At 63.8% G+C, this 12,945-nt stretch overlaps 1 protein-coding gene across 1 annotated transcript; it reads right to left on the minus strand.

Moving 5' to 3' along the window:
* Nucleotides 1-632: 632 nt before the first annotated feature.
* On the minus strand, nt 633-9,622 carry LFNG (LFNG O-fucosylpeptide 3-beta-N-acetylglucosaminyltransferase). Its single transcript, XM_008018851.3, has 8 exons — nt 9,097-9,622; nt 4,626-4,674; nt 4,052-4,151; nt 3,803-3,956; nt 3,598-3,683; nt 2,973-3,138; nt 2,462-2,547; nt 633-2,239 (listed from the first exon to the last, which is right to left on the minus strand). The coding sequence occupies exons 1-8, from the start codon at nt 9,529-9,531 to the stop codon at nt 2,173-2,175; spliced, it is 1,143 nt and encodes a 380-aa protein (XP_008017042.1). The 5' UTR covers nt 9,532-9,622; the 3' UTR covers nt 633-2,172.
* Between the last annotated feature and the right edge of the window lie 3,323 nt (nt 9,623-12,945).

A 12,945-nucleotide genomic window follows, 5' to 3' on the forward strand; every position in this document is an offset into this window, starting at 1 on the left:
GCAGGCGCCGGGCCTGGGGCCACCTCACAGGAGAGGGAGGCGCAGCGTTACCAGCTGCGGGGCAGCTGGACCCACGGCCTGCCTGGCTTGGAGTCTGAGCGCCTCCCCAGCCCACCAGCCTGGCTACCAGACCTTTGACATCAGCCGCTCCATGCCTCGGTTTCCCCACCTGCAAAGTGAGGCGATGATGTGGACTCTGCGAGCTTGTGGCAGGAGTGAAGGTGGATAAGGAGGTCCCAGGCCTGGTCACAGGAGTCACTGTCCCTCCTGCAGGGGCTGGGCTCCCCAGTGGCCAGAGCCTTGGGGTTGTGCTCTTGGCTGGGACCTAGAGCCCTCAGCATCCTAGACCTGTTCCTCCCGGAAGCACAGGGCCTACCCTCCAGCGGCCACCTGACCCTGGGCGGGCCACACCTGTAGTCACCAGCAGGCAGCTATTGTGACGCCAGGTTTCTTTCCAAAACAGTTGTCTTTAAGGGTTTCCTATCTACCTGCTCCATGCGGTGCACCCGAGGCCACGCCTCCCCTTCACCTGTGTGCCCGACCCCCCTCCCCCAGCTGCCCTGCCTGACCCCCCTCCCCCAGCTGCCCTGCGGCTTAGGCCCCACCTCCAGCCAAGACCACGACCCCCAGGGTTGCTGCAAACAGCACCTTTATTCACAGCAAAAGGACGTCACCATAGCAACAACACTTAAATTCCCTGAGAACTTTTCCCTTATCACTCGCTTTCCTAGCTATGTCTTTGCAAAGAGAAAAATGACAAGAAACACACCCCACGGGACAGGTGAGCCGCGCTGGGCCCCGCAGGGAGGTGGCAGCTATGCAGGGGAAGGGCAGGGATGGGAGGTTCCAGATGCTGGAACGCATAAATACACAGTGCCAGACAGTCCCACTTCAGCTTCAACAACAAAGATGACCCCGAGTTTGGCTTCCGTTTTTTCTGATCCACAGAAAAGATAAGATAAAATAAGACCCTCCCCCACCCCCACCCCTCAAGCAAAAAAACAAGAACACCCTACTTTTTACCCACCCCCTTTCAAAAAACAGCACAGTAAAAAAATACTGTCACAATATTTACAGACACGCCCACTGTGGGCGACTTGCTCTCTACTTTGGAGAGGAGATTAAATGTTGAGCTCTGACTCACCCTGTCCTGGGGAGGCAAAGGGAAGACCTCTGAGGGGGCCTGGAAGACTCCCCACCCAGAAGAGCTGGAAGGGGAGCCACTGTTTGGACAGCCAGCCACTGGGGGCTTTGTGGGGCCACTGGAACTGGGCGGTGGCTACTGTTACTCTAAGCCACAGTGCCCAGGCCAGAAGGAAGGGCATTGGGTCATGCACCCCCAGACCCAGCCTCCCCTGCAATGGACACGGCTCAGTGAGTTGGACTTGGGGCTATGACACAGAAGTCAGGATTTAAGGGCGCAGGTACCCCCAGCACAGAGCTTGTGCTCTGCAGAAAGAGAAAGGCATCTATGCATCCCTGCAAAGTAGCCCAGAGCCCTGATCTACGCATCCCTGCAAAGTAGCCCGGAGCCCCGTAGCTGCAGAAAGATCCAAAAATTGGTAGGGTGTGCTGGCTCAAGCCTGTAATCCCAGCACTTCGGGAGGCCAAGACGGGCAGATCACGAGGTCAGGAGATCGAGACCATCCTGGCTAACACGGTGAAACCCCATCTCTACTAAAAAAATACAAAAAACTAGCCGGGCGTGGTGGCGGGCACCTGTAGTCCCAGCTACTCGGGAGGCTGAGGCAGGAGAATGGCGGGAACCCGGGAGGCGGAGCTTGCAGTGAGCTGAGATCCGGCCACTGCACTCCAGCCTGGGCAACAGAGCGAGACTCCGTCTCAAAAAAAAAAAAAAAAAAAGATCCAAAAATCATCAGAGTGGCCTCCAACACACAAATCCTCCCTCCAAGCAGGCCTTGCAGCCCACTGGCTCTCGGAGCAGAGGCACATAAGTGGCGCTTGTGCCCACCCCTCCACAGAGCAGAACTGCCCAGCAGCCTGCTACCCGGGCGGGCATACAGTACACACACACGCACATACACACACACACGCACACGCACAGGCACGGCCCTGGGGAAGCCTCGAATGCCGAGGCCAGGGCAGCGCAACAGGGTCACTGGGCCCTTTGGATACCAGGGGCGCCCAGGGGTTGGGTCTCAGCCATGGCTGCTAGAAGATGGCAGTGCGGGGACACCAGGGTGTATCCGGGTACAAGTGGCAGTGGATGGAGCGGAACCTGTGAGAACAGAGCAGGGGTTGGTCTGTGTGGCTGGCAGGAAGGTGCTGAGCTCCCATTTGCAGTCCCACAGCACTGGCGGCCCCACCCCAAGCAAACAGGACTCCGGGGGGGTCACCTCTGTGTACAGTCATGCTGCTTAGACCCCGCTGCAGCTCGGCGAGGTCCCCTGATGTCCCTACACCACCCTACGCAAGCCCATCTGGGCCAGCGTTTCCTCACCTGGATGGGTCGGCCTCCACTGAGAAAGGCCCCTTCACGTGGACGGCATTCCGCTTGTTTTCAAACATACCGTAGCTCAGCGTCACCTGTGGGGAGGGGGCGGAGTGATGCGGGGAGGGGCCCTGACATCCCTGGGCCCTGCCCCAGGCTGGTCACATAGCCCTGAGTGAGGCAACGGCCCTGCCTTGGCCTCCCTTGGACCTGGAAGCACACCTGCCTTGCACACCCCAGGAATAAGGTCTCAAACTGGGGACCAGCTGGGGCTGGCTGCATCGCCAGCCGTGGACAAAATACACACAATAGGCGCATCACAGCGAAGAGACGAGACGGCAGGAAAACAACCCGCCACAAACAGCTTTCAGCTCATGGCCGGAATGACCCCCCGGCTGACAGTGATGCGCTGCCTGGCCTCCCTGTTTGGAGCAGTGCCCCACCCCACTGCGCCCCTCTCGGCGGCCACGCGTCCCTTCCTGTGCTCTCCGAGTCCTGGCGGGGCCGGAGGATGGTGCACCTGCTCGTGGAGCTCCGAGGTGAGCACCTGCTGCAGGTTCTCCAGGTGGGAGTGGAAGAGGCCGCTGCGGATGAGGGGCACGCCCAGCAGGGCCTCCACGATGTAGCCAATGGTGCAGTCATCCGGCAGCCGGATCCGCTCGGCAGTGTTCATGAAGTGACCCCCGCTGTGGGAGGGAAGGGCCCAGACCGGTGAGCAGAGGCAGGAGCCATCTGCTGGGAGCTGGGGAGGCCCCACTAGGCAAAGGCACTGCACTCAGACAGGAGCCCTGGAGAGAGCTCTGAGCTGCAGCTCCCTCCGCCTCCCCTGGCCACAGCCAGGACACACTCCCTGCACGGCTCCTGTGCTTGGTGGCTCTCTGTGGCGGGAATCTGGGTGCAGGAAGGAGTCCTGCTGGATGGTGCCTGGGGTGCTCATGGCCCCCCTGGCTGCTCTGAGCAGGTCGGGCTTGGGGGCAGCCGCCATAAACACAGCTGCCCTCTGAAACCCAGAGGGAAGTGGAATATAGACAGTAAATGGAGGAGGAGGCTGGGGACTCCCCGCAGCTGGGAAGATGAACCAAGCCAGGCCCCACGATGGTGAGGAGCCCCGGACCCGGCTGGCCTAACTTGTGCAGGGCACTCACCTGGCCCACGGGCTCATCTTCAGAGCCAGCCCACGGCTGATGCAGAAGCCAGCACCGCCCGTGGCAAACCAGAAGTGGACAGGACGCTGGGAGAAGGGAGAAGGTGTCCTGAGACCCGGGTGCTGCTGCCCCTCGCTGTCCCCCGCCCCACTCCGGGTGTGCGCTCCGCGTGGGTATGGAGGACTGGGAGAGGGCAGGCACTCACCACCTTGTTCTCGCTGACCCGTTCCGTGGCCTGGATAGGCCTGTCCAGGCTGGGCTTGCCGATGTAGATGTCCCGCGTGTGCGGGTAGCTGGCCAGCAGCCGCAGCAGGGCCCGCAGGTTGACGTAGTTGTCATCGTCCACGTGGCAGAACCACCTGAGGACAAGGCAGGGCCATCGGGGGAGGGCATGCCGGGGCGGGCGCTGCCAGGCTCGGGCAGGGAGATGGGGGTCCCCCCGGGCCACACTCACTTCCTGCCGGACTCGATGAAGTGGTCATACTCCACGGCCATCTTGCAGGACAGCGCCTGGCGGCTGTGGGCGGCCGAGCAGTTCGTGATGACCACATTGCCTGTGGACGGGGGAGTGGCTGTGAGTAGGTCTGAGTCGGCTCCCAGAGAGGGGCCTGGCCTGGGGAACGCCTCGGGGCCCAGGGACTCGAGAAAAGCCCCCTAGTTCAAGCTGGGCCCCGCCCTAGCCTCCCCCACCCTAGCTAGGGGCTCGGGCCTGCGGACCCTCCCCCAGCCCAGCCCCCTTCCAGGGCGGCCCCGCCCCCGCCCATTCAGGCAGTTTTTTCCCAGCACCCGCCACCTGTTGCCGCTGCCTGGGCTCAAAGGGACCCGGGGGGCTGAATGGGCTTCATTTGCATGAGAATTGGGGGGCCCCGAGTGGTGGGGCGGGGCGTGGAGCAAACCCCATGAGTAAACTGCCCTCCTTGTCCTGCCCTTGGTGACCTCTCAGCCCAGAGGAGCCAGGAGGCTGGAGGGGGAGGGTTCCGCTCTGGATGGAGGCCTGGGCCCCCTCTCGCCCCATGTCCAGGGCTCACCCGTGTGCCTGGCCAGGGCCTCATCTTCCCCGTCAGTGAAGATGAATGTCTGGAAGGAGAAAATCAGCCCTCAGCAGCCAGCCCTTCATCCCCACCCCAGGGCCATCTGTGGGGGCCGGACGGGGCACCCTGGAGTTGCAGCTGCAGCTCTGTCACACTGACACCCACCCTTCTCCGGGCCTTGGTTTCCCCACTCATGCAGAGTAGGGCTCAAGTGTCCCATCTCAGTGCCATCTGGGCCAGGGCTCACGCATTCACTCGCCCGGGGGGTGGGGGATGGGGCCTCACTCCCCAACCTCAACAGCTGCGCCCAAGGTCGTCCAGGCGCGGTGAGGCACGAGCCAGGTGGTGCGCCTCGCCCGCCTGCCAGGTAACCGGTTCCCGGCCCGCCCCGTGCACCTGGCGGGCACACACCCTTATTGACACAGCACCCGGCCTGCCACTCGGAGGCTGCTGGAAAGGCAGGGGACAGGCGGGGTGGCGGGAGGGACAGGCAGAGGAGGTCGGCTTTGGGAAGCCAAGTCTCAATCACTCGGGGTTGGGACAAAGGCCTTCGCTGGGCGGCTGCCAAGCCCTGGCGGACAAAGGGCCCGGAGGGAGGATGAATCACCAGGCATTGTCCGCCAGCTTTGTCCTGGGCTGGCGGGCGAGGGGCGCCGGGCCGGCCTTAACTCGGCCGAGTTAAGCAGAGTGGCCACGCCGCCCATTACCATACAGCTGGCCTGGTTAACCGGGCCGAGCTGGGCACGAGGTCCCGCGGGTAGGGTGCAGCCACCAGCAGTGCAGCCCCCACCCCCAGCTGCCCTTTGGGCCAGCACCCCTGTCGTGGATGACCTGCAGGACAAGTTACCCACTCTGAGCCAAAGCAGCCCTGAAGTTCTGCAAAGTTGCTGACGGTCAGCAGGGTTGTGGCAGGAAACCTCAGGTGTCCCCAGCCCCCAGGTCAGGGGCCCCCAGTACCCATGCAGCCCAGCACCCCTCCCACTGCTCAGGCAAGGAAACCCAGGCTTGCCCAAGGCCACAGCCCACCTGTGCCAGCACGCGGCTGCCCCCTGCCAGGAGCACTCTGCGGAAGAGGAGGGGGCCGCCAGGGTGGGGCCAGGAATCGCCAGCGCCCGCCTGGGCCTGCCGGCACACGGGGAGGAATGTTCCTTCCTTTGCCCAGCCCGCCCAGCGCGTGCCGCCCGGCGCACCCTGGCATAGCTGAGTGCAAAACCCAGGGCGTACGGGCAATGCTCTGACCAAGAGACAACCTCCCCATGCCCACCCGGCCTCAGTTTCCTTCCCTGTACACACAGGTCCCACAGAGGCCCTGGAACACCTTGGTGGTCTCAGATCCTTGTCCAGCCTGACCCAGCCCTGGGCACATGCTGACTCGGGTGAGGCCCAGAGCTAAGGGGGTGGCTGGCTGGGTCTCCACCTCTCCATGCGTGCACCCCTCCTGCAGCACCCATAGACACCCCAGGGCAGCCGCACGCACAGACTCGCACCCAGCCCCTTGGCCTCCCCAGCATCTCAGCCCAGGAATGCCGTGGGAGGCGGAGGGCCGGCCCCTGCAGACGCTCCGCTGCGCCGCTGGGTTAAAAGGAAAATGCTTTCTTAATGAGATCAAGGGAGGTCTGTTCTCCCGAGATTTGGTGGTGCCCTAAAAACCCAGCCCAAGGCTACAGAGATTAAAGTCACCTTTGTTCAGCTCGGGGAGCAGGGAGGCCTCTAGAACAGCATCTGAGAAGGCGGGGCTGTGGGGTGTGGGGGTGCCGGGCCAACTATCTCCCCACACCTGAACCACCGGGAGGGGAGGAAAAAGGCCTGCTGGGCTATGGGCCTCACCCGCCACTCAGAGCCCCCATCTCCTTTTTTGTAAAATGGGCATAACAGAGCTCGCCTGGGCAGAGAGCAAAGTGCAGAGACAGATTCTCTCCCTTCTCCCTGACAGTCCTGGGAGGGGGGCGCCATTACCAGCTGAGGCACAAGTGGGGAAACTGAGGCCCAGAGAGGTGCAGGCACCAGCCTGAGGTCATACCCTGGGGCCGAGGTGGTGCTAGACCAGCCCAGTCCCTGCCCTCTAGGGACCCAGACCCCCCAGTGCCACCTAACTTCCCAGATGAAGACGGGGCTGCAGGAGGAAGAGCCGGGTGGATGAGGGTGGATGGGGGTGGGGGGCGGGGGCCGGGGGACACCCACAGGAAGCGGCATTGTTCCTGGAGACGCGATTCAAAGAAACACAGGATGCCAAGTTCTCCCCAGCAATTGTGGCCGCTGTGGTGGCAGCTCGGCAGCCTGGCTGCTCCTGGGAGGGGCGGGGAACCTCTGGGCCAAAGGCCAGGCTCTTCATCCTGGACTCCAGGCCCATCTCGGCGTGGCCCCTGCTGACCAACCAACCCTTCCCCCAGCCACCACTCCAATTGCTAGAAGTTTCCTGCACAACCCCCACGCTGTGGTCACCACCATGCCCGGATGGAGTGCCCTTTCTGGGCACTTTTTTACTCAGTCTGGCTCAAATGGCGCCTCCTCCAGGAAGTCTTCCTTCCCTCCCTCCCTTCCCCCCAGCATGTGGGTCAGATGCCCACTGTTGCCTCACACAGCGTCTCGGGGATTTCCCCCCACACAGCCCTGACATCTTTCTATCTCCCCCATCAGACCGCGTCTGAGTCATTCCGTGCAGGGCTAGGAGACGGCGGCCCTCTTCTGTGGGTTTCCAGGACCCCTGCCCATCACCCACCACAAGGGGGGCTTTGCTTGCTGTGTGCTGGTGAACTGATGCTGAGGGCCGATTCAACCTTTCCGCTGGTGGGGTGACCCTCCAATAGGGATCTCAGGGCTCAAGGGAGTGATGGCCCCCACCTCGACCCTGAGTGCCCGCCGGGTTCACCCCATGCCTGCAGGCTCTGCCGGTCTCTTATAACATGCTCCTGGAAGGACCATGTTCCCCCATTTCAGAGATGAGAGTGAGGGTCTGAGAGGCTCCAGATCTTACTCAGGATCACACAGCCCAGCTGAGACCGATAACTGAGACCCTCTGACCACATTCCCCCTGCTGAAGAAAGTTCCCAAATTCCAAGATGGGAGGTGCTCAGAGCTGGTGGCAGCCCAGAGTGGGGCTGAAGGATGCCCAAGGTCACATAGCAGGAAGGCTTGAGTGCTGGGGGTGGGGGGCCAGGCTCAGGGATGGTGCTCCAAAAGGACTGTCAGGAAGAGATGCTGGCGGGGGCGGGGGACGCTGGCCCCCTCATCGCCAGGCAACCTGAGTGGCCAGCACGCCAGCAGCGGTTCCCACGGAGCGCGTAGCTGCACACAAGGGGCCCGACGCCTTTCTCGCTGGAGAAAGGGGCTTTGTTACCTTGCCCAAGGGGCCGGCGTGAGAGCCGCCCGGCGCTGGGAATCCTAACGGCCCGGCCGCCAAACAAAACCCACGGCCCCCGCCACCCCCTCCCGCCAGCCCGCTGAGCCCCTGGGAATGGGACGCTGTGTTCCCAGGAGGCTGCCATGGGGTTCCCAGGGCCCCTTCCCCACGCCAGGACCAGAGAGGACCCTGCCCCTCCCCGTCCCCCTCATGACCTCACCAAGTCCTGCTCCCACCCACCCACGGTGCCCCAAAACAGGGCAGTGCCAGGCCAGGAGGCCCTGAGTCTCCCGGGTTTGAGCAGAGAGGAAGGCATGCGGGGTCTTCCCTGAGCCCCCATCCTCACAGCAAATGCCTCAGCATCTCCCAGCCCAGAGATGCCCCCCTCCACTCCCCGGCTGCAAGCCCCACACACTGTCCCCATCCCGCCCAGCCCAACCGTCCTGCTGTGGCCTCGAGGGAAATTTTCAAAGTGGGGTGTGTCTTAATTATGTGTGTGTAAGAAGCTGATGCCCAACTGAAGTGGGTTGTGCCCAAGGCTGCAGGCCTCAGAGACTCCTGCACTGTTCGGGGAGGGTCCCCACACAGACCCCAAACCCGGGGTTCTTTGAGATGTACTCCCCAGGACCCACCAACCAGCAATGACTTCCCTCCCCGCACCTTAACGCGGTGATGAGGAAAGGGCCCAGGGGTCAGAACCCCTCACTTCTCTAAAGGAAGAGCCTTTCTCCCCAGGAAGGGGTCTGAGCTGAGGGTGGATCCGAACAGAATCTGCTTGGGGAAGTTTGAAGGCGTAATGCCCTATGCATGCGCTCCAATGTTTGGCGGTGAGAAGTATCACAGGGCACCAACCCCAAGCACTAGAGACTGGTGTAGGGTTCTGCAGCCATCCAGGACTCTGGAGCTGGACAGGGGGCGAGGCCCCGGGGACAGTCACACAACTGTAACGGGAAATTGGTCCCAGCAGGCAAACTGGCTGCACCGGTGTGCACTGGCGTCGCCGCCCCCAGATGGCCCTAGTGGCTGGATGGGGATGCAGCCTGGCCCCCATGGGACGCTGCCACCAACTGGACCAGACAGTGGGGCCCCGCCCCGCCCGCCCGTCCTTCCAGGCCGCCGGGGGCTCACCATCTCCTTGTGGCGCGAGATCCAGGTCTCCAGCAGCAGGTCGAGGCGCGCGCGGTGAAACTTTTTGGTGGTCTTGACAGCGATGAAGACGTCTCGGGGCGCGAGCGGCTCGGCCAGGGGACGCGGGTGGCTGTCGGCGGGGCGGGCGGCGGCCCCGGGGGGCGGGCCCGCGTCTCTGCGCGCGCGAGTGAGCAGGCTGAAGTACTCGGACAGACTGTGCACCTCGCGGGCCAGCGCCCCGGGCGCCGCCGCCGCCGCCGCCCCCAGCCTGGGCGCCGGGGCAGCCCCTGCTGGGCCTGTCAGGCTGCGCAGCGCGCGCCGGCCTCGCTCGGCGGGCAGCGGGGGCGGCGGCGGGTCGGCGGTGAGCACCAGCAGGCAGGCGAGCAGCGCGCCAGCCAGCGCCAGCAGCAGGCGCCGGCCGCAGCGCTTGAGCATGGTGTGGCGGCGGCCGCGCGGCGCGCCCTGCCCCGTGCGCCTGCCGTGCACCGCCCCGAGGCCCCTCGCTCCGGCGGCGCAGTACAGCAGCGCAGCGCGAGCGCCGGGAGCTCTTAAACCTCCCCGCCCCGGTCCCGCCCCCGCGAGGTCATTGGCTCCCTGGCTCGGGGGCGGGGCCTCGCGCCGGTCTAGGTTCCAGGCCCGCAGACCCACGTGGGGCCGCGGCTGGGGGCTGGGAACGACCCAGAGGGCGCAACGGCCCCGCCCCCGGCGCGCACGTGCACGCCCCGCCCCCCTCGGGTAGCCCCTGCGGGTTGCGGAGGAGCTTGGGGACGTGGGCCCGGCCGGCGCCGGTGTCCCTGAAGAGGAAATCTAGCCTGGCCAGCGCCGGCCGGGGATGCACCGGGCGTCCGCGCACGGGAGGGACGCACCCTTGGCGCAACGGGCAGAGTGCTGGGTCCCGGGCTCTGGGCTCCGACGGACCGCGGGGGACATCCTGCTTCCTCGCTGTGCCCTTCCCCTCCTGAGCCCGGCTTCCTCCCCTTGGGACGCGGCAGGCCCTGCAAACTGGGGTGGCGACTGGGTCTTCCCGAGCGCTCCGTTCAGGGGAGCCGTTATTTGTACAGAGCAAGAGCTTGGCCACCTGTGCTGCAGGTGGGGACACGAGGTTCTGGCGAGAAAGCACCAGAACCAAATTCCACTCCTTCCTCCTGGGCTAATTGCCTCGAGTCCCGGCCCTCCGTCGGGCGGGTTGGCTCCCCGAAATCCTCAGGCACCCCGTGGCGAGGAGAAACGAAGGCCGCCACTTCCCTCGCCGGATGAAAGGCCGCCTTCTGTCCCATTTGGTCTCCTTGCGCTCGGGCCAGATGCGGCCCAGCTGTGCGCCCTCCCGGCCCGCCTCCCCGGCACACGGCCCCCACCCCCGGCCCTTCCCACGGGCCCGGGCCCGGGCCCGCCCCTCGCACGAGCGGGGGCGGCAGGAATGCGCGCCGGCAGCCTAGGGTGAGGGGCGAGGGGCCCGGAAGTGGCCAAGGGTCCCCTGAGCAGGGTGTGAGCCCCCTGCCCGCCACGTCCTCCGGAAGCGTGGACGGGCGTGGCTCTGCGCGTGGCTGCGCTGCCTTCCCGTGCCCTCCTAAACACGGTCTCTGCGACCACCACGACCACCATCGCCACCACCGTGGCTAAACTGCTCCCCTCGGGCGCTGACTGTTATGTTCACGCCTGGGATGGCATTTTAAATTATTTAAGTGCCCCTTGGCGCTCCTCTCCTTTCGTCTGAACGTCAGCCGCAAGACAGCAGCGACCTCATGTCATCTCGACCTGGAACAGGTTTTGGGACATCGTAGGTGCTCTGAAAAAATTCAATGGATAAATGTCTGGCCCCACTGTCAGACCCCCTCTAAGGACGATGTAGCCCATTTGCTCTTAGGGCCCCAGAGGCCCCACCCCTAGCCCCTGTACCGGCTGGGCGGTGTGGGGGATGGGGGTTCCCAGGCCTCTTCCTGGTCCCAGGTAATTAGCAGTCACCACCTCCGAAGGCAGATGCCCCAGCAGATGGTGCTGGCTGTGCCCAAGTGACAAGTCTCCCATGGCGTCACCTCCTGCCATAAACCCCTCTCCGATCAGCCAGAGCCTAGCCCTGGAACCTCCAGGCAGCTGGAGAGGCTCGAGGGTGGGCCGGGGAGAAAAGGACCCAGTGGCTGGGTTGGCTGCCCCCACAAAGTCAGCTGAGCCCCAGCCCAGCCCCAGCCTCCAGACTGAGGGGTCTCCATGCCCCCACATGCTTCACACCGATGACTTCAGCCTCTCCCATATCTGCATTGTTTCACAGAGGGAGCCATCTCTTCCCTGGATCGCTTAGGCAGCCTCCACTCCCGTCCCACCTACTCCTATCCTACCTGCTTTGCTTATTCTCCACGCTAGGATCATAGCCACTCATACACCCACACGAAGAACAAAACCCTCCATAGCTCTCCACTGGCTGAGCTCAAGTCCCGCCTGATGTCCACGCACCTCGTGACTTAGTCCTAGCTCCGTTTCTTGAGGCCCAATCCCTCCTCACTGCCCAGCAGCCAAGCATGACCAAGCCCCCAAATCTTTGGATGGGCTGTGCTTTGTATCTGGACTTTACATCAGTGGCACCGATGGTGGGCGCCATGCCACCCTGCACCTCACCTGACAAGGTACTGTGAGTCTGTCTCTCCACAGCTCCCAGGCCAGGGGGTGGGACTTCCTGCCCTGAGCCCCACCACCACCCCTGCTCCCCAACTACCCCTGACTGCGGTGCCTTTGACGCAGCAGGTCGTGGGAGCAAAGTGCCCATTGTACAGAAAGCAAGGGTGATATTGTGCCAAGGGAGTGACTATACAGAGGTGAATGGCCCAGCCTGGCAAGGGCACATGCATAGAACTGGGTACGGAGGTTCCGCGTCTCTGTGTAGCCAGGAATGGAGGAGTGGGGGACCTGATGCTGCTGTCTGTCTGGAAGCAGCAGGAGGAAGCTTTACAGCATTCTTGTGGGGGCCGCAGGCTTTGGCAAGAGTGAATCAATTTCTTTGCTGTCAGGAGAATGGAATTTCGTGGTGACTCCTTGAGGTCTGAAAACTGTTGAGGGGGTGGCCCGTCTAGCCACCCCCGCCTGCTTCCCCAGGCTCAGCTTCAGCCTGAAACACTCCCCTCCCCCTCCAGACCCCAGGTCTCCCTCTAGGGGCCCACTGGGCCATACAGCCCTGCTAGGGAAGTGGGCTGTGGGACGGTGCTCAGCCCTGGACAGGACAAGGGGAGCTGGGGAGAGGACAGAGAGGGCTGACCGGGTTGCCAGGGAAGCCTCTTGGGGCCGTAGGGTCCTGGGGAAGAGGGGCTGGGGGTAGAGGCTGCCCCAGGGTCCAGCCTGCCTTCCAAACCCAGAGGGGCCACTTCTCAGCTTTAAGACCTTGAACCTGTGATGTTACTCCCTGAGCCTCAGTTTCCACACTTGTAACACAAGGATGACATACCATCCAGACCAGGCAGACCAGCTCTGGCCCTGGCACATGGCTTCATGGGCTTCTTGGACCCCAGCCTTCCCCTCCGCAGGGCCCCTCCACCAGTCCCAGTTTGGGGCTCCAGGGCAGCTGGGTGCCCGAATGGCCCAAGAGACCTGCCTGCTGAGGTCAGGTGGAGAGCAGGTGCACGGGGCCAGGACCTACATGACCAGGGGCCCTACCCTCCTCCCCGAGCCACCATCGGGCTGAGACAGTGTTCTGTCCCCATGAGTCCAGGCCTCCCCTACCTGCCAGGGCTCAGCCCAGGGATCTCCTGCTGGAGTCAGTGCCACCAGGTCCCCAAAGCCATGGGCTGGGTCTGCCCTTGACACTCAGGCCTAGAGGGGAAGGACTCGGGGCTGGCTTTGAGGCGGCCATCTGCCTTCCCTCCC

This window comes from Chlorocebus sabaeus, chromosome 28 (assembly GCF_047675955.1).
Source record: "Chlorocebus sabaeus isolate Y175 chromosome 28, mChlSab1.0.hap1, whole genome shotgun sequence".
NCBI classification, from domain to species: domain Eukaryota; kingdom Metazoa; phylum Chordata; class Mammalia; order Primates; family Cercopithecidae; genus Chlorocebus; species Chlorocebus sabaeus.

Excerpts from the sequence above, each read along its gene's own strand:
- LFNG (XM_008018851.3), bottom strand. The coding sequence starts at position 9,531 with ATGCTCAAGCGCTGCGGCCGGCGCCTGCTGCTGGCGCTGGCTGGCGCG. Across the intron at positions 4,152-4,625 it reads GGCCCTGGCCAGGCACACGG|GCAATGTGGTCATCACGAAC; the intron begins GTGAGCCCTGGA and ends CCCCGTCCACAG. Across the intron at positions 3,139-3,597 it reads AAGATGAGCCCGTGGGCCAG|CGGGGGTCACTTCATGAACA; the intron begins GTGAGTGCCCTG and ends TCCCTCCCACAG.